The 20,781-nt window shown below is 45.3% G+C and overlaps 1 protein-coding gene across 2 annotated transcripts in view; it reads left to right on the top strand.

Moving 5' to 3' along the window:
* The window catches only part of PAK2 (p21 (RAC1) activated kinase 2), a 233,987-nt gene that overhangs the window by 172,657 nt on the left and 40,549 nt on the right, over window positions 1-20,781 (top strand). For both annotated transcript variants that reach the window (XM_029615636.1, XM_029615638.1), the window contains one exon: window positions 10,836-10,953. In XM_029615636.1, the coding sequence (XP_029471496.1) occupies window positions 10,836-10,953 (118 nt within the window). The remainder of the gene's footprint in view (window positions 1-10,835; window positions 10,954-20,781) is intronic.

Below are 20,781 nucleotides of genomic sequence, written 5' to 3'. Positions count from 1 at the left end.
GAGCTCAGGTAAGGTTTAAAAAAAAAAGAAAAAAAAGTTTTACCTGAATCAGAGACAGAGGGGTTTCAGGACTTTCTGCGGTCTCTGTTCTTGGTGTGCCATGCCAACATTCGTTCCCGCTCCTGTTGGGGTTGGGGAACTGGGCAGCCTGGCAGGTTGAGTGGCCCTGGTGGGTAGGCCCCGCACATTGGCTTTTTCTTGCTTGCTGACTGGTAGGCCCCGGTGACCATTTTCACATGTTCTGCTGCCCTCTATAGGCCATGTTGGCTGTGTGCATGCGTTGTGCGCTGTTTTTGGGCATGCTTTTTATGCAAACACAACTTTTTTACATACTTAACTTGGCACACAGGTTGTGTGTGCCTTGCTGCGCTTTCTTCTAGGCGCTTATTTTTTGGGCACATTACATTTTTTTAATATTATTTATTTATTTATTTTTTACTTTTATATACCGACATTCTTGCATTAAATGCAAATCATGCTGGTTTACAGTGAAACAGAAAAAGCAGGAAAAAATTCCTTAGTCGAATACAATGAAACAGCTTGGTTAACAACGGAAACATAAAAATAAATTTTTACATGTACACAAAGGTTTGCACGAAGGGGCTGCTGGGCAGGAAGCACCAAACCTGTGCTCCAGGGCTTGACATGATGAATGATGAGTTGGTGTCAAAGACACCAGGGATAGGTTTGCACGTTTACTGCAGCGATGGTGCTGGTAAGCAAGAAGCCTAAGTGTCTTCCTATTTGTGTTGCCTGTCATATTAGGGCTTCTCAGCCTGACCTGGCTTCTAATCTGTGTCAGCGCTGCTCAGATGCTCAAGGAGAGTTGTCTTCCTCGGATTTTCCTAAGCTTGGCTCGTCCCATTCTGATGATGGGTTGGTCACAGCCTTAACTAGAGGGATGTCAGATTTTGGTTCTCCCTTATCTGGCTCCTCCATTGGTGAGGGCAGGTCTGGGACCAGCTCCAATTCCTTTTGGGCTTGATCTGGCCCTGACTGCTTTTTCTTGGGTGGAATTTTTTCAAGGTTTACAAGCCTTTCTTCAGGTGCAGTCCTCTGCTTCCCCCATTCCTGTCTGGGTGGACCCTCAGCTGGTGGATCCTCCCTCTTCCAGTCCTATGCTTAAGCACCAGGGCTCACCTCTGCTCCCTGTGAGTGTTCCCGGCAAGAATTCAGATGGCACTGATGATGAGGTTGATCTTGATTCCCTGGAAGATGGGGAAATTTCTCCAGGGCTGAAACTGTATCAAACCATGTTGCAGGTCTTTCATAGAGATGAACTGCCAGCCCTGATTTCCCAGACTTTGAAACAGCTGGGTATTTCTGGTTTGGCTGCTATGTCAGAGCCAAGGAAGAATCCAATTTTGGTTTCCTTACATAAAGCCTCTTGATGGATGTCATCCAGGAATTGATTGATCTGGAATGGGACGTCCCAGTGGCAAATTTTAAAGGGGATCAGACATTGGAAGGCCTATTCCCCCTGGATCCGGCTGTGAGAGAGCATTTACATTTTCCCAAAAGTGGATGCTCGGGTATTTATTTATTTATTTATTTATTTATTTAAGGTTTTTCTATACCGGCATTCATGAAAGCGTTCACATCATGCCGGTTTACATGAAACAGGGGTGTGAAGAACAAACCAAGAACATAACTAAACGTGATGAAGAGATGCAGTTACAATTAACAGGGGCTGTAAACTGGGAGGAGGAAAAATAGAGAGAGAAAGAGGAGGTTAATTATATACAATAGTACAGTATATATACATAATCCGAAATATATAGTTGCTGAGTGGAGTCTTTAATGGTTGGCGTGTTAAGTGGAGTTCGGGAAGGCTTGCCTAAACAGCCATGTCTTAAGTCTTTTCCTAAAAGTTAGGAGGCATGGCTCATTTCTGAGATCTGGTGGGATAGTGTTCCATAATTGTGGGCCTGCTGTGGAGAAGGCTCGGTGTCTTAAGGTACTGTGGTTAGTGGTTTTGGTAGGTGGAACAATGAGGCATCCTTTGTAAGCTTCTCTGGTCGGTCTTGTGGATATGTGTGGACGTAAAGGAATTTGTAGGTCAATTGTAGTGTGATGGTGAATGATTTTGTATATTAAGGTGATAAATTTGTAAATTACTCTGAAATGAATTGGTAACCAGTGGAGGTCTTTTAGGACTGGGGAGATATGGTCTCTCTTCCTGGTGTTAGTTAGTAGTCTGGCTGCTGCATTTTGGACCATTTGGAGCGGTTTGGTGTAGGAGGAGGGGAGGCCAAGTAACGTAGAGTTACAATAGTCTAATTTGGAGAATATGAGAGCTTGGAGGATGGTTCTGAAGTCTTTGGTGTGGAAGAGGGGTCTTATCCTTTTTAAAACATGCAGCTTATAGAAGCAGTCTTTGGTTGTTTTGTTTATGTGGGCTTTGAAGTTTAGTTTATTGTCAATTAGAACACCTAGATCTCTTACTTGAGTAGTTTGTAGGTTGGTTGGAAGACAAGTTGAAGGATTGTTGTTCTCCGGAGAAATGAGTAATAGTTCTGTTTTATTGGAGTTAAGTACCAGATTTAGGCTGTTGAGGAGGTTTTTGATTTCTTGATGACAGGACTCCCAGAAATCAAGTGTTTTTGAGTAAGATTCTTTGATGGGGATCAGTATTTGTATGTCGTCTGCATAAAGAAAGTGATTTAAGTTGAGGTTGGTGAGGAGTTGACAAAGAGGCATGAGGTAAATATTAAAGAGTGTAGGGGATAAAGAGGAGCCTTGAGGGACTCCAATGGTCGAGTCGAAACGTGATGATTCTTTATTTTGGATTTTAACTTTATAACCTCTGTTAGTGAGAAACGATTTGAACCAGGAGAGCGCCAATCCAGAAATTCCTATTGTAGATAATTGGTTTAAGAGAATAGAATGATTGACGGGTATGTTTATTTTATTTAGATGTTTTATATACCGTTGTTCCAAAATCAGATCACAACGGTTAACGATATCTGCTTTCGGTTGCTGGGTTAACATTCCCATTCTGTTTCAATGCTCATATTCTAGGTCGAAATAACAGCATGTATATTTTTAGCACATATATTTTCTAGGTCTGTTTTAAACATAATCTAGTTCATCTCAATAGTAAATGCGTATTCTGGGTCGATACATCCACATTAATTGGGGTGCTTTGAAGTAGAATTATAACCTAAGATTTTCGTTACATTATATTATGTTCAGAATACATCACTCAATTATTACTCAGTCTGTTAGCATAGTCTAATGTTCAAACAGCTATCTTATAGCATATTGGAGTTTTATGTTCATATGCATTTGTTTTTAGTTCTCATTTGAAACTTTTTCTCTATCTGGTGTAGGACTCTGGAAGAGAGTTCCATAGTCTAGGACCTGCTATGGAAAACGTTCTGTCTCTTATTTGTGTTAGTGTGTATTCCCTATCATGGGCACCTTTAGAAGTCCTTTGTTTTGTGATCTTAGGGCTCTCTGCAGGGTGTAAGGTTGAAGAGTCACTCCTATTAGACGTGTTGATGATATTAAAAATTAGAGATAATACTTTATAGTGAATTCTGGATTGTACAGGAAGCCAGTGCAGTGCGATCAGCAAGGAGGTGATGTGGCAAATTTCCTTGTCCCTAGTAAGAGTCTGGCTGACGCACTTTGTAGTAATTGTAGTGGTTTTAGTAGTCATGCGGGTAAGCCTAGTAATAGGGAATTGCAGTAATCTGTTTGAAAATATAAATGTTTGTAAAACCGTATGGAAGTCTTGACGTTGTGACGTCACGCCTTGAGCGGCCCAATTGCACGCACAGGGGCCGCTTTCGCCCGTGCAGGCATCCATCTTCGCCGGCAGTTGCCTCCAGGAGGCAGGGGAGCCGCGGTCCGTCTCCGGAGGGGGGCTGCAAGAAGAGTAAGTCGCTTCGTTGCTTTACACTGCCAGTCCTCTCTCCCCTCCTCCCGAAGCAAGGCTGCTTTACGCGCCTTGCTTCGGGAGGAGGGGAGAGAGGACTGGCAATCCTGAGCGTAGGAGAACCGTCCACTTTGTTGCTACTTTTTTTTTTTCGCTTTTTTTCGCTTTTTCGCTTTTTTTTTCTTTCGCTTTTTTCCGCTTTCGTTGCTTTGGGAGGAGGGGAGAGGACTGGGGCTGCCCCGGAGACCAGCACCCATGGTCGCGGCCAGGGCAGGTGAGCGGGGGCTGGGGGAAAGTTTGCCGCCTACCCTTACCCCTGCCTCTAACGCAGGGGTAAGGGTAGGTGGTAAGTTAGCAGGTTAAACGCGCGGCAAAACGGCAGGGTAAAATAGCGATAGTCGGGGCGCGCGTTACTGTATGGGAGGGAATAGCTAATTCTATCGTTTACATCTCATATACATGCCGCAGGCGGAAGGGGTTACCAGTTGATTTAAAGAGGCGGTAAGGATGGGTTAAAGGGGATAGTGTATCCTTGGACTAACGCGGCCGAAAAGTGAGTAGAAAGCGGGTTAGGAGCAGGGTAACCGCGGCCACACTTTACTGTATTGACCTGAGAGTTAGGCCTAAAAACTTCCTCTATCAGGGTGCATGTTAGTGCAGTGTCTGCGTACCATAAGGGTATATGAAATGTCTCCATTTCAACACAACCCTTAGTATCACGCTTCATGAGAGGCTTGCTCCATTTATAACCTCCACTGTGCCCTCCTGCTCCTGCTTGGGATCTTAATGTGGTTTTGGGACGGCTCATGAAACCTCTGTTTGAGCCTCTCCACTCCTGTGATCTCCGCTATCTCACCTGGAAGGTACTTTTTCTTCTTGCGATCACGTCTGCTTGCAGAGTTAGTGAATTACGGGCATTAGTTACCTACCCACCTTACACTAAAATTCTGCATGACAGAGTAGTGCTCCGCACTCACCCTAAATTTTTGCTGAAGGTAGTGTCGGAATTTCATATTAACCAATCTATTATCCTACCTACCTTTTTTCCCAGGCCTCATTCGAATCCAGGAGAACAGGCTCTGCATTCTTTGGACTGCAAACGTGCTCTAGCTGTCTATCTAGACCGCATGTCGGCCCACAGGAAATCCACTCAATTGTTTGTTTCTTTTGATACCATCAAATTGGGAAATCCTGTGAGAAAGCAGACCCTCTCCTCCTGGTTGGTGGAATGCATCTCTTTTTGCTACCAGCAAGCAGGCATTGCGCTACAAGACCTATGTAAAAGCTCACTTGGTCAGGGCCATGGCGACATCAGTAGTGCACCTCCGATCAGTGCCGCTTGCTGATATTTGTAAGGCTGCTACCTGGAGCTCTCTCCACACCTTCGCAGCCCATTCTTGCTTAGATAAAGCTGGCAGACAGGATTCCATCTTTGGCCAGTCTATTCTACGCAGCCTGTTTTCAGTTTAACTTCCCAACATCCTTCCACCGACCCGTTCAGGATGACCTCCTAACCAAATTTCCACCCCTGTTGTTGTGCCTGTTGCACGTCTTTGGGTGCATTTGGTGCATTCCTCAGGCATCCTCAGCTCGCTATTCACCCATATGTGAGGACTACCATCCTGCTTGTCCTGTGAGAAAGCAGAGTTGCTTACCTGTAACAGGTGTTCTCACAGGACAGCAGGATGTTAGTCCTCACGAAATCCACCCGCCACCCCGCGGAGTTGGGTTTGTTTACGTTTTCTTATTTTATTTTTTGCATGTTCTTTTACTGTAAGACGAGACTGAAGGGGGACCCCTGCTGGATGCAGGGTCAGTGCATTGCTGGGCATGCCCAGTATGTGCCAGTCAAACTTCTAGAAACTTTGATAGAAGTGTTCCGTGATTGGACTCCATCCTGATGATGTCACCCATATGTGAGGACTAACATCCTGCTGTCCTGTGAGAACACCTGTTACAGGTAAGCAACTCTGCTTTATCAAAAATTTCCCTCTAAACCTGGACTCTTTGAAAACCGAAATTGCTCATAATTAGCTCTTTTCATTATTATATTACCTTTTGATTTAGGTTGCAATCTGCTTTGAGACCATTCCTGGCAAAAAAAAAAAAGGATTATCAAATGTTTGTAAAAAGAAAAATAATCAAATGCCATGTTTGACATAAGGGTTGGCAACTATGGTGTGCCAGTTTCTTTGGCTGTTTTCCTCTTTAATTCACCCATATTTTAAGATCCTAACCATTCCTTATCCTGCTGGACTAATGCAGCTTGAATTAGTGTAGTAGGCTTGGGTTATCACGGCCTACCAGCAGATTAAACAGAGGGCACAGCTTTTTCAGTGACATCATCACCACTAAATAGGATGATGCAGTACAAGCATCTGTTTCCAGCAGACGGCAGCAGTTCTGGTTTGATGCAGCAGGATCAGCTTACAGCTTTTCCTGGTAGAGTGTGTCTCTAGTTCTGCCTCTAGTGTAATAGTCTTGACTATTTCCCAAGTTGAGCAGGTATTGCTCCTATGGCAATAACTTGCTAGCTATTTCTCTAGTTGCACAGGCATTTAGCTAGGCTTCCATTCCTGGCTGAATGTGCTCTATTAGCCAGCTCCCAGGATCCCTGTGGGGCATGGCTGAGCCCAGGGGAAGCGGCTAGTCCAAGAGAGGCCCTTTTCCTCTGAAGAGAGGGAGTCCTTCCCTTCATACTGCTCTGCCATCCCCCAACCCTCAGTTTCTGCTTTGAGTCAAGTTGATTTGAGGGCGAAAAAAGTGGAAAGAGAGAGAAAATTAGCCACAGTAAGACATCAGACATGCGGCAGTGGACTGGTGGAAGCTCTAATGCAGTGCTTCCCAAACGTTTTTCCAGTGTTAACCCATTTTACCAGCTGAAACTGTATGTCCCCAGATGGTAACCAAATGAAATTTGCATAAGCATAAACATATATATTCTTTTTAAAGTAATTATCCAGTATACTCACCATTGTCTGAGTCACATGGGCCTGGAAGTTACAACACGGTTTTGTGAATATTTGAAGTCTCGTCTCCTGTCTGACACTGAAAACTTTCAGTGAGGAGTTAAGTTTCACTTGTTGGTAAGTTCAGGCCTTCAGGCTGGCAGTTAAAAGTTGACTGAGGAAATTGCAGTTCAGCTAAGCTTGGGAATGCACGTTCCTTTGCAAAGATAGTCATATGAAATTGGTGACAAAACTAGGTCTTCAGCATGTTGGTGAACAGGGATCTGAATCCAAAGATATATCCCACCTCAAAACTTTGGGGAAAAAAATGCAGGCTGCTGAGACGCTCAGTCATCATCCCAGTCGTACACGTCAATTTTATTTTTCAACCAGAAACCAGGATAGATGCAGCATATGGCTTAGAATGTGTAGGCTTGTTGCTGACACTGAAGTTGGGGTTTGTCATGTTTTGTTTTTTTCAAATCGGAGGTTGATTTTTTTTATTTTATTTTTTTTTTATTTACATCGGAAGGCAGCCATGACCCCATATCAGAATTCTGCGACCCCATTTGGGGTTGCAACCCACAGTTGGGAAGCGCTGCTCTAATGGTCCAAGGTGGAGGGTGGTGTTTTAGACCCGTCCCCTGAATGGGGCTGTCTTATAGGCTTCAGACCTTTCTTTGGCCCTCCAAGGGATCAAGGTTGAGGATTTCTTTGGCCTTCTGAAGGAGTTGGACTTGATATTGTGGATTGAGCTGCAGTAGACTCCGCAGATACATGGTGATGTTTGAGCAGAGCTGCCACTGTGGGGGCTTCAAGAGCCAGTGCATGTTCAGTATGGCCAGCTCCTATTTTGCCCTGTATATGACGGTTTGAATAGTTGGTCTGGCGAGTCGGCAAAAATGGCCTTCAGTTCCCCCACGAGCAGCAAGATGGCGGCAGAAGCCTTGGAGGAACAAGCAGGGCCAGGGGGTTTGGATCTTCCCCCTGTCTGCAGCCGAGATCAGTGCAGTGGCAGGAGCAGCTGCCCTCTTGATTCTTCCTGCAGTCCATTCCTTCCCAAGAAATCTTGGGAAGGAATGGACTGCAGTGGACCTCCTTGGACCCAGTGGACCTCCTACCCCCTATCCCCCAGTGGATCTTTTTGGACCCAGTGGACCTCCTACCCCCTCCCCCCAGGAGATTATTTTCCTGAAATTTTTATTATTATTTTTATTTTTTAACACCAGGCCTGGTGGGGGAGGGAACCATGGAATGATAGTCCAATGGGGCTTATCCTGGCCGCCTTCCTCAGGAAGGCTCAGTGCCTAAGTGCACCAGGTTAACAAGAGAGTCCGTGAACTTTGTGGGTAATATTTATTTATTTGTTTTTATATACCGATATTCACCCAAGAGTATCACGTCGGTTTACATAATATCTAGTGAGAGAGTGTGATTACAGGTCATACTATCTTTACATTGAGACATTGTAAAACTAGAGCAAAGTATAGTTTTGTAAAGGATAGAAATATAACATTGTAAAAACAAAACGGCTTATTTTCGTGACAATATAACAGATAATGTTTGATTTGACTATTAAGTGTTCTCATTGTAGGTTATGTGCGGGGTTGGAGATCTTGTTTGGTTGTGGTTGTTGGGGATGAAGTGGAGTTAACTGTTGGCTGGATAGGCTTTTTGGAATAGCCATGTTTTTAGTGATTTCTTTGCATTTGCATTTTAGGAAAACATTTCTAGTTTTGAGCCCTTCCCTTCAGCCTCACCACTGCCTCACAGACTTTCACAAAAGTGATGGTGGGGTTTGTAGCCTTCCTGTGCAAAGAGGGTATCTTGCTTCGTTTGTTCCTGATCATTTGGCTAATAAGAGCCAAGCTATTTTAGGAATGGAAATCTTAGGCTGGGTAGTGAATTTTGTGAAGAGCAATTTGATACAAGAGGCAGCAGAGTTTACTTGATACAGAAAAAGATTGCCAAGATTTTGACTTAAGTGCAGGATTTATTTCTGTTTTAGGAAGCTGCAGGGTTTAGAACTTTCTTCAACTCCTGGGATCTATAGTGGCTACCCTGAATTTGGTCTCTTGGGCCAGGACTCATATGCGAGCTCTCCAGTCCTTACTTTCGTCTTGATGGTTCCCTCAGTTGACCTGTCTTGGTGTAGTTCCCTTTAACCTTTCAATGGGAATTAGTCTAGAACTGCCCACTGAGATGGTGATCACATCAGAAGTGAGCTTAGGGAGCTGGGGAACCCACTGCCATGGTCAGGAAGCTCACGGTTTTTGGTCAGAGAACTTAGCCTCATTGTCTATAAACAGATTAGAAACCAAGACCATTAAGCTTGCCCAGATGCATTTTCTACCTTTTGTGAAGTGAGCAGCAGTTTGGGTGCCTTTGGACAATGCCTCAACAGTAGCTTATGTAAACTGTCAAGAGGGAACCCGGAGCCCATTGGTAGCCCAAGAAGCCAGCTAGCCTGCTGATACAGTGGACAGAACAGAATCTCCTGCAAATCTTGCAGTTCACATTGCAGGAGTGGACAATGTCCACACCATCTTCAGCAGAAATACATTGGACTCCAGAAAGTGGGACCACAGCTGGGAAGCCTTTTAGAAGATAGTAGACTGGTGGGGACTTCTTTACATGGATTTGATGACAGCTTGCAGAAATTCCAAGGCAAACAGGTTTTTTAGCTGCTGGAATGAGTGGGGCTCCAGCAGGATTAATGTTCTGATACAGCCATGGCCAAAGAATGAACTTCTTTGTTTTCCTCCCTGGCTTTTCATAGGCAGGACCCTGAGAAGGCTAGAGGATCATCTGTTAGTCATAATGGTGGCTCCTGGCTAGTGAAGAAGGCTTTGGTATGTAGATGGTGAGGTTGCAGGCTGGCATTCTTCTCTATCTGACTGGTGTTTGCAGCCTTTTCCTCAAGGGCTGATCTCAGTTTTATCTTATGGCTTAGCCCTTGAAATATTTTTGTTTGAAAAAGACACTTTACCACAGTTTTTCCATCCTGTTGAAGTCCTGTGGGAATTCCACTTCTTTTATATTATGTTCTGCTTTGGCGCTTGTTTGAAGATCACAATAAAGATTTGTTGCTATTGCTTTGGTGAGTGACATTTTGGCTTATTTTACCTTTCTACAGAAGGGTTTAGATAAGGGGCTGGCTTTTAATTCCTTGAAGGGTAGCAGCAATTTCTTGTACAATTCTCCTTTTGTTTAAGGTCTCAGGTTTTGTCAAAGATTTCACTCGCTCCCTGTGGGGAGAACCCAAATACTGACTTTAGCTCCTTTTTCCCTTCTATTCCCAGTTGAGATTTGGAAAGGGAGATTTATCTTGAAGGATTTTCTCCTTTGGGTTTTGAAGTTTTTAAAGTTAACAGATTTTAGTGGTAGTTTTTTGTACTTCCATTGCTTTGACATAAGGGTACTGGCTTTTGCCTACACTGCACCATCCTATCTTCTAATGATGTCACTGAAAAAGGTTTCTCCCGTGTCTCCATTTTGCTAGTAGGTGATGTAAAACCAGGTATCTGGACTGGTCTAGGAGGATTCGAGGAAAGGAAATTAACAGGTAAGATTAAATTTCTCCTTTTTGATGATGTTATCCCACTCTGCTTTTTGCTTTTATTCTCTCTTGTCTTCTGTCATGTACTTCAATATTAGATTAACTAATTTGCCACCAGCGTTTCTGACGTACATGACCAGAAAATCTTATTTTCTTTTGATCAGATCTATCAAGGATTTTCTACCTTGATAAGCCTGCAAGATGCAATTTCAGGTTCTGAGATTAAAATGAATATTTACGGATTTTATGATGGAGGATTTTAATTTTTTCAGAATTTCTACTTATGGAAGCATACTTTCTGCATCTAAATTAATTTTGCCTGGCATTAGCATGTGTCCTAGATTGTGACTTCTCTATTTTATTTCTTTAATATTAAGATTACTTTACAGGACTAGATCACAGATGAGATCTGTAGTCTGAAATGTCCTCTGTTTTCTAATCTCAGTTTTCTTGTGGGGGATGAACTTTTTGTGGTGATGGAATACCTAGCAGGAGGGTCTCTAACAGACGTGGTTACAGAAACCTGCATGGATGAGGCACAGATTGCTGCTGTATGCAGAGAGGTAAGTGCTGGCTTCTCTGATATGTTCTGGAATAAATCATGTTACCAGTCTTTTCCATACTGAAGTGCAACTTTATGATATCCAACTATTTCTGGATCATAAAAACTAGCAAACCTGTTTTTCTTCTATTAGAAAACAATGCATGCTCTTTACATCTGGACCTGCTTTTGTTTGGATTCCTAGTGAATTGTGGTTAGTTACTATGCCTCTTGCCACTTTGGGGCACCTTTCCTATAAAAGAAAAGGATATCTCAGGGAACTTCTATCTCTTATCACTATACCCCTTCTCCATCAGTGAGCAGGCATGAATTAGCCATTAGGTGTGGGTGATGTAATCTAAAGCGTTGACATAGACCCAGCTCTCAGAGCTCATTAACTTTACTGAGCATGCGTGGAAGTTGCACATAGGCTGCCTTATGAGCCCCTCAGCCTGTCTTCATCTGAGCTGCTATACAGATGTGTCCCAGTTTTCCCAGGACAAGCAGGATGGTAGTCCTCACATGTGGGTGACATCATCAGATGGAGCCCTGTCACGGAATACTTTTGTCAAAGTTTCTAGAACTTTGACTAGCACACTGAACATGCCCAGCATGCCACTAACCCTGTGGCCACATGCGGTCCCCCTTCAGTCTCTTTTTTTTTTCCGCGCAGCAAGTTGCCTCGCGGTTTAGGAGCTCTATGAGAAATTTCTCACACTATTCCTCATGGAAAAATTTGAAGTTCATCTTCCGAATATCACCCTTACCAGGGTCCCCCATCGCACTCCGTTCCTTCCGATGCTCGGTAAGTGGTTTTTCCTGTGGTTTGTGGTCGATTCCCGGTGGCATATCTCTCGGAGCCCAACGGTCACAGACTGCTTGCACGCCATATTTTTCGACATGGCAACCAGATTTAGAAAATGCTCCGAGTGTCCGAGGACCATGTCCATAACTGACCCGCACAGTATTTGTGTTTTGTGTTTGGGTCCCTCACACAACATCCGTCAATGCCCCAGTTGCACACAAATGATCCCCAAAGGCTGGCACGCTCGACTGGACAAGATGGAGCATTTGTTTGCGTCAAAACGTTCTGCTTCGACTCCAGGTCAAGTGGCATCGACCAGAAGAGGGTCCATCCACTTTGGAGATGCCCCTCTAGGAACATCGTGGAGCAGGTGATCGTCCGTCACGACCCCTTCGAAGGCATCAGCGTTATCATCCTCTGTGCCAGAGAAGGACTGGACTGAGCACTGAGGGAAGCACCGGCACTGACGTGTGATCCCGCATGGTGCCGACACCGATACCGCAGCAGGTTCGACTTCCACCGAGCCGTCTGCGAAGAGGGCCCGGGGAGAGGAACCCCCCCATCCTCCACTGGACCTGGGACCCCGAGGTGTTCCCCACCGATATCGGTGCTGGGTACAGAGCCTCCACAGACTCCTGTGGAGCCTCCAGTGATGCCTAGCCTGCCTCCTACCCCAGGTGCAGTGTTGTCTACACCAGCCTTCAGGGAGGAGTTGGACAGACTGGTCCAACAGGCAGTGCTGAATGCCCTTCGGGGCTTCCAGTCGCCACGGGCGCTGGCTCCCATACCGGAACCGGTGCCCTCGATGTTCGCACCGCTCCTCGGGGCCTTGCCGACTCAGCCCATGCAATCAGACACGCTGGCACAGAGTCGACCATCGAGGCCTCCATAGATTCCGATTCCCATACTGGGTTCCTCTGAGGAGGAGGAGACTTCCGGCCTGGGGCCATTGGGTCTGTCGGTGCCTAAGCACACCTCATCCTCCTCGGTACCCTTGATGCCAGCACCGCCTCCTTCGATGCTGATGCCGCATCCATCGATGCCACCTCGACATCCATTGATGCCTTCTCGCCCTCTAGGCTCTGGCATCCTTCCTCCCTCAGGAATCCCAGCAGGAGAGGAAGAAACTCCCTATGATCCATGGGAGGAGACATCCTTGGACATTCCTCACAAGCTTCCGATGAATTGTTCTCAGAGCTTTCACCCCCAGAAGAAAGACATCATTCTCCCCCAGAAGACCTCTCTTTTGCCAGCTTTGTCAAACAGATGTCTGAAACCATACCATTTCCACTGATAATTGAGGAGGACGCTCGCCACAAAATGTTGGAGGTCTTACAATTTGTAGATGCTCCAAAAGAGGTAATGGTGATACCAGTGCATGAAGTTCTGATTGACCTATTGCACCGCCTGTGGGACCATCCAGGTACTGTATCTCCAGTAAACCGGAAGACAGATGCTACTTATCTGGTCCAACAAACCCCAGGATTTCAAAAAAGCCAATTGCCCCACCATTCAATAGTGGTGGAATTGGCCCAAAAGAAAGCTAAAAGATCCCATCCACACTCCTCTGCTCCTCCTGGAAAGGAACAAAAGGCATTGGATGCATTGGGGCGCAGAGTCTTTCAAGCGTCCATGTTGATAGCGTGAATAGCAGCGTATCAATTATACATGACCCAATATAACAGGAATCTCTGGAAACAAGTCCAGGAATTCACAGAGATCTTACCACAGCAACATCAAGAGACCTTGAACTCCTTCCTGCAAAAAGGATAGGAAGCAGGTAAACACGAGGAGACTCTGGATGCTTTGAAACAGCATCCAGAGTCTCCGCAGCGGGCATTAGTGCTAGGCGCTGGGCCTGGCTTAAGGCCTCAGTCCTATGCCTGGAGAAGCAAGACAAGCTTGCATATCTCTCCTGTTCAGGAGAAAACCTGTTTGGGGATAAGATCCAAGATGCAGTGGCCCAGTTAAAGGACCATCACAAGACCTTGTGTCAACTGTCACCCCAGATATGCCCTCCGCAGCCCACAGGGACACCAGGAAAGCAATTCTAGAGACCATGCAGATATCCTCCCACGTCCCATGTTCGACCAGCTCCGGCCCCTCAGAGAGGACATGCATGGCAAGCGAAGACACCTAGAGCACAACCAGCTCCACAAGCTGGTCCTGTGACTGGATTTTGACTCCTTTCCAGAGAGCAGCAGCCATCCCCCCTTGATCCCATAACCCAGTTCACCAGTGGAAGGCCGCCTCTGCCACTTTGCAACCAATTGGCACCCAATTACCACTGACCTGTGGGTACTATCCATCATAACCCATGGTTACCGTCTAAATTTTTCAACTGTACCCCCGGACCTCCTCGCCCATTCCATCCTGGAGCTGGGACTATCACACAGGACTTCTCGAGTCACAGCTCTCGACCCTTCTGTCAGCCAGGGCCGTAGAACCGGTTCCCTCGACTCAACAGGGGAGGGGGTTCTACTCCAGGTATTTCATAATCCCAAAAAAGACCGGCAGCCTCTAACCTATTCTGGATCTCTGTGCCTTAAACACATTTCTTCACAAGGAACGGTTCAGAATGGTGTCCCTGGGCACCATGCTCCCTCTGCTACAACAAGGGAATTGGCTCTGGTCTCTGGACCTTCAGGACGCATACGCCCATATTGCAATCTTCCCTCCTCATCGCAAATACCTGCGATTTGTGGTAGGTCACGGGCACTATCAATACAAGGTACTGCCATTCGGCTTAGCTTAGGCACCCCGAGTGTTCACAAAGTACCTGGCAGTCGTGGCTGCACAGTTACACCGCAAAGGCATCCAGGTCTTTCCATATGTAGACGACTGGCTCATAAAAAGCCAGTCCAGGCAAGGAGCCCTCGACTTCCTCAGTCTCACCATATGTCGGCTGCATTCCTTGGGGCTTCTGATCAACTACCCGAAATCCCACTCGACACCATCTCACCATCTCTCCTTTACAGGAGCAGACCTGGACACCACAGTGGCCAGGGGGTTCTTACCTGGCGGCCGCGCAACCACACTGTCCAACCTCACCAGCTCTATCCACTGTCGACAAACAGCCTCGGCTCGCCAATTCCTCACATTGCTCTGCCATATGGCGTCAACAGTCCACGTCACCCCAATGGCATGCCTAGCCATGAGGGTGACACAAGGGACTCTAAAATCTCAGTGGCACCAAGCCACTCAGCCGCTTTCGTCCCTTGTCCCCATAATGAGCCAGCTTCGTCTGTCCTTTGCCTGGTGGACTCACACGGCCAACTTACAACAGGTCTTCCCTTCCAGCAACCAGCTCCTCAGCTGACCTTAACCACAGACGCCTTCAACCTAGGTTGGGGAGCCCATGTCGAAGGCCTTCAAACCCAAGGGATTTGGACAAAAGCCGAAGCAACTTATCAGATCAACTTCCTAGAGCTTCGAGCGATGCGGTACGCCATTTATGCATTCATGGACTGCCTCTCAAACAAGGTAGTCTTAATTCAAACAGGCAACCAAGTTGCAATATGGTACCTGAACAAACAGGGGGGCACAGGCTCTTACTTGCTCTGCCAAGAGGCGGCGCAGATTTGGGCCTGGACCCTGTCACACTCAATACTACTGCGAGTCACTTACCTGGCAGGCACATAGAATGCAGTAGCGGACCTCCTTAGCCAGTTTCCAGCCCCACGAGTGGTCCCTGGATCCCTCTGTTGTGAGCAGAATCTCCCACTGGTAGGGTCAGCTGAATATTGACTTCTTTGCATCCTATCAGAACTGCAAAGTGAAACACTTCTGCTCCCTGCACAGGGACCGAAGAGCACCAACCATGGATGCCTTCTCCTGCCCCTGGAACACAGGTCTGCTATATGCGTACCTCCGATTCCGCTAATAAGCAAGACTCTCGTGAAGTTACAACAGGACTGAGGCTCAATGATAAGAACATAAGAACATAAGAAAATGCCATACTGGGTCAGACCAAGGGTCCATCAAGCCCAGCATCCTGTTTCCAACAGTGGCCAATCCAGGCCATAAGAACCTGGCAAGTACCCAAAAACTAAGTCTATTCCATGTAACCATTGCTAATGGCAGTGGCTATTCTCTAAGTGAACTTAATAGCAAGTAATGGACTTCTCCTCCAAGAACTTATCCAATCCTTTTTTAAAAACAGCTATACTAACTGCTCTAACCACATTCTCCGGCAACAAATTCCAGAGTTTAATTGTGCGTTGAGTAAAAAAGAACTTTCTCCGATTAGTTTTAAATGTGCCCCATGCTAACTTCATGGAGTGCCCCCTAGTCTTTCTACTATCCGAAAGAGTAACCGATTCACATCTACCCGTTCTAGACCTCTCATGATTTTAAACACCTCTATCATATCCCCCTTCAGTCGTCTCTTCTCCAAGCTGAAAAGTCCTAACCTCTTTAGTCTTTCCTCATAGGGGTGTTGTTCCATTCCCCTTATCATTTTGGTAGCCCTTCTCTGTACCTTCTCCATCGCAATTATATCTTTTTTGAGATGCGGCGACCAGAATTGTACACAGTATTCAAGGTGCGGTCTCACCATGGAGCGATACAGAGGCATTATGACATTTTCCGTTTTATTCACCATTCCTTTTCTAATAATTCCCAACATTCTGTTTGCTTTTTTGACTGCCGCAGCACACTGCACTGACTATTTCAATGTGTTATCCACTATGACACCTAGATCTCTTTCTTGGGTTGTAGCACCTAATATGGAACCCAACATTGTGTAATTATAGCATGGGTTATTTTTCCCTATATGCATCACCTTGCACTTATCCACATTAAATTTCATCTGCCATTTGGATGCCCAATTTTCCAGTCTCACAAGGTCTTCCTGCAATTTATCACAATCTGCTTGTGATTTAACTACTCTGAACAATTTTGTGTCATCTGCAAATTTGATTATCTCACTTGTCGTATTTCTTTCCAGATCATTTATAAATATATTGAACAGTAAGGGTCCCAATACAGATCCCTGAGGCACTCCACTGTCCACTCCCTTCCCCTTCCCTTCCACTGAGAAAATTGCCCATTTAATCCTACTCTCTGTTTCCTGTCTTTTAGCCAGTTTGCAATCCATGAAAGGACATCGCCACCTATCCCATGACTTTTTACTTTTCCTAGAAGCCTCTCATGAGGAACTTTGTCAAACGCCTTCTGAAAATCCAAGTATACTATATCTACCGGTATTGGCCACGCCAAGTCTGGTTTCCAATACTTCTCGACCTATCTGTCCAGGAACCCCTTCGCCTGGGCACGGTGCTCCAACCTCATAACACAGAATCACGGCAAATTATGTCACCCGAACCTCCAGACCCTGTCTCTGACGGCCTGGATGTTGAAAGGTTGATGCTACAGCCCCTCAATCTTTCTAGTAGTGTCTCTCATGTCCTCATAGCTTCACGAAAGCCTTCCACGTGGAAGTGGAAGAGGTTTACCTTGTGGCGCTCGCAGAACAGCTTTGATCCCTTTTCTTGCCCCACACCAAAACTCTTAGACTATCTCTGGCACCTCTCGGTAGCTGGTCTCCAGAACTCCTCTATACGAGTACACCTCCGTGCCATCTCTGCGTACCATCAAGGAATAGGGGATGCCCTGATAATAGCTCAACCCCTTGTGGGTTGCTTCATGAGAGGCTTACTACAGCTTAAGCCTCCTCTACGACCACCGGTCGTGGCATGGGACCTCAATGTAGTTCTTGCACAACTCATGCGCCCTCCATTTGAGCCCCTCCACTCCTGCAAACTCGGATATCTTACATGGAAAGTAATTTTCCTAGTAGCCATCACATCTGCTCGTAGGGTAAGTGAGTTACAGGCCCTTGTGACCTCCTCACCACACACAAGGTTCTCCGCACTCACCCTAAATTCCTTCCTAAGGTGGTAACGGATTTCCACTTAAATCAATCTATTGCTAATTGCATGGATTCCGCTCAGCTCACCACATTGCAGACCATTCCAGGCCAGGCCCAGTGAATCTCTGAACAACAGGACTTGCTGGAGAGTTTGACTGCTCCATTTAATCATCTGCACGCACAGATGAATTCATTTACCACCACAGTAAAGAAGTTACACCGCCTGAAGTGACGGTCAAGACAATTGTACCTCTATCTGCTCCAGCTCGCTTCTAGGGGAAGTGTGGAGATGTAGAGGATTTATCAACCAATGTTGCAATCACTTTTCTCTGCAACCTAATCATTTCCCCACAGCATATGCCAAGACCACCTACATCTTATATCTGGACGGAAGAGTGTTGGCTTGGGCCTCTTCGCTGTGGGAGCGCGATGACCCTATCCTACATGATCTTTCTGGGTTTCTGAAACTGTTCAGATCAGCTCTTGATGTCCGTACCTGGCACACCATTGCACGATCTTCGTTGGTTCACTTGAAGCAAGGTAATAAACCGTTATCAGTCTTCGCCATTGAATTCAAGACACTTGCGTATAAATTACATTGGGACCCTAAATGCCTGAAGACCCTTTTCTTTGAAAGACTGAATTCTCATTTGAAAGACAAGCTGGCAGCTTGTGAGATGCCTCAGACCTTGGCTGAGCGGGTGAAGTTGGCAACCAGGATTGATGGCCGTCTTCATGACAAGGTTCACAAAGCTAAGCCCCCCAAAAGAGTCCTTCAGGGTGAGACTCGAGTTAAGTCTTCTCCCAGGCCTGTTTCCGCGGGTCCAGTTGCTGCCGAAGAAGGACCAATGCAATTAGTCCGCAGTCACCTGACGTCAAAAGAAAGAAGAACACGGAAGAGGTTGGGACTATGCATGTATTGTGGCCAAGCTGGCCATGCTGTACAAACATACCCTATATGTCCGGGAAACTGACAGACCTAAGTCCTGCGGGAGGACTCTACTTAGGTCTAACTGCACTCTCTCCTCCACTCTCTCTTCCTGTATCCTTAATCTGCGGACCTTTAGAATACCAGACTCTTCTCTAGTGGATTCAGGGACAGGAGGCAACTTCATTTTGAAAAGATTAGTGGAGCACTTGCGGATTTCCACTACCACCATGACAACTCCACTACTCCTATCTTCAATCCATGGGGAGCCTTTACCGGGCGAAGTAACTCAGTTTACCAAACCAGTGACTTTACTGACCGGTGCTCTTCACCCAGAGACTATCTCCTTCTTTGTACTAGAGAAGGCTATGCACCCTATAGTACTGAGGCTACTGTGGCTGCAGCAGCATATGCCTCAATTCATTTGGGCTACTCTGGAGTTTTCATGCTGGGGTCCAGAGTGCCAAAGTAAATGTCTGATGGAGGTCTCTCCTTACTCTGCATGCCAACTACCCCATTGATGCCTGGGTTTCCACCTCAGTATGCATCTTTTCAAGATGTGTTTTCCAAAGAAGCTGCAGACATACTTCCTCCACAAGGATCCTACGATTGCACCATCAATTTGAACAAAACCCCACCACAGTGTTATTCAGTATAGTTTTATTACGTTAACTCAGCTGTATTTTATCAACTATTTTTGTAGGACCTTCATGGGAACAACTTTAAACCCACTGATAAGTTGTATAACCTTTTGGTCCACTTTTATTATTTTTATCTTTTTTTTTATGTCCATAACTTATGGACATTTTCATATTTTGCTTAAAATGCATTCCCAACCCGTGAAGATCCTTAGAATAAGTCACATCTCATACATCCTAGGGGCAGTTCACATCTCAAAACAGATTTCGAAAATCTTTGAGAGCCATTTTTACTTAGCTTAGTTTTAGGAAGCTAACATTGCTCCCAACTCCGACATGGCCATGTTTCAGTGTATGATCTGCTTCAGGGGGTTTCACAACTCCTTTTGAAAAATGCTCTCTACTTTCTTCCAAAAACAAAAAAGCACAATGTTTCCTGAGGGATATAAATGATCAATATCAAAAGAACACGATATCACCTCAATATGAATTTCCAAATTTGTATTGTATTTTATAGTGATGAGAAAAAATTCTCTAAATCAATTCAAATAAACTCAATATAATATATGATGTCCACCATACTAGTGGGCAAAAGAAACTTGTTGGGAAAGAAGAGGAAGGTTTCATACAACTTTATAACATCGCATCCAGCAATGTGTAATGTTTTTAATCATGAACCGACCTCCTCCAGCCCGTGAACATTTTTCTATTTTTTTGCGTGATCAACTTCAAAAAGTGTTTTTCTTCTGATTAAATTATGAATGTTTTACCCCCTAAAGGGTTGTTATTCAACAAGTCCCAGCACAACTTCGAATGAACGCCGAAAAAGAGTGTCACCAATAAACTTTTAACTGATAGTTCTTTTTTTGTGTATCCTGCACTGTCATTCACCACAAATCAGGTTTTCACTTCTTCAATGAACAGCGGATGAAAGTTCATATAATTTTATCAAACCCCATTCAACGCATTCTGGTCTGGGACTTTTCATAAATGTTTTATCAACAATTTGCCCGTTTTTTTTCAATAATGCTCAATACTCCATAAACGCCGGTATTAACAATTCTCCATAAACGCCGGTACTGAATCTATAAGATCTTATAAGGGGCACAACCCCATTACTCATCTGTACACGATCAAACTTTTGATTCCATGTCCCTGTCCCGACAAGGCCTCGTTTCGAATCGTAGATTCTTCATCAGGGGGACTGTCTTTTTCAATACTCTGTCTGAGAACTTCACGGCGTTTTCACCAATTTCTACTCGCCAAATCCATGGTCGCCATTGTTGAATGATGAAACACAGGTAGCGTCTCTCTTTATATTCGCGCCAAGCTTCTTCAAACTCAGCCAATCAATCATGATCTCTATCACGACGTAATCACGTCGATACTACAGAAGAGCCCAGTCTTACAACAGAGTATTCCATTCCAATTCTTCATTTAATCCCGATGGGGATTGCGTCCTCAACTTAAAAATCCAGTAAGCTTCCCTTAGATTTAACAAGTGTTTGCGGTCACCGCCACGGGGCGAAATGATTACTTGATCAATGATGGTCCATTTTATTTGAGAAAATAAATGATTGTGCTTTATACAATGAGCGACTATCGGC

This window comes from Rhinatrema bivittatum, chromosome 9, assembly GCF_901001135.1.
Source record: "Rhinatrema bivittatum chromosome 9, aRhiBiv1.1, whole genome shotgun sequence".
Lineage (NCBI taxonomy): Eukaryota > Metazoa > Chordata > Amphibia > Gymnophiona > Rhinatrematidae > Rhinatrema > Rhinatrema bivittatum.
The sequence above is the reverse complement of the archived record's forward strand: the minus strand, read 5'-3'. Positions and strand labels throughout refer to the sequence as shown.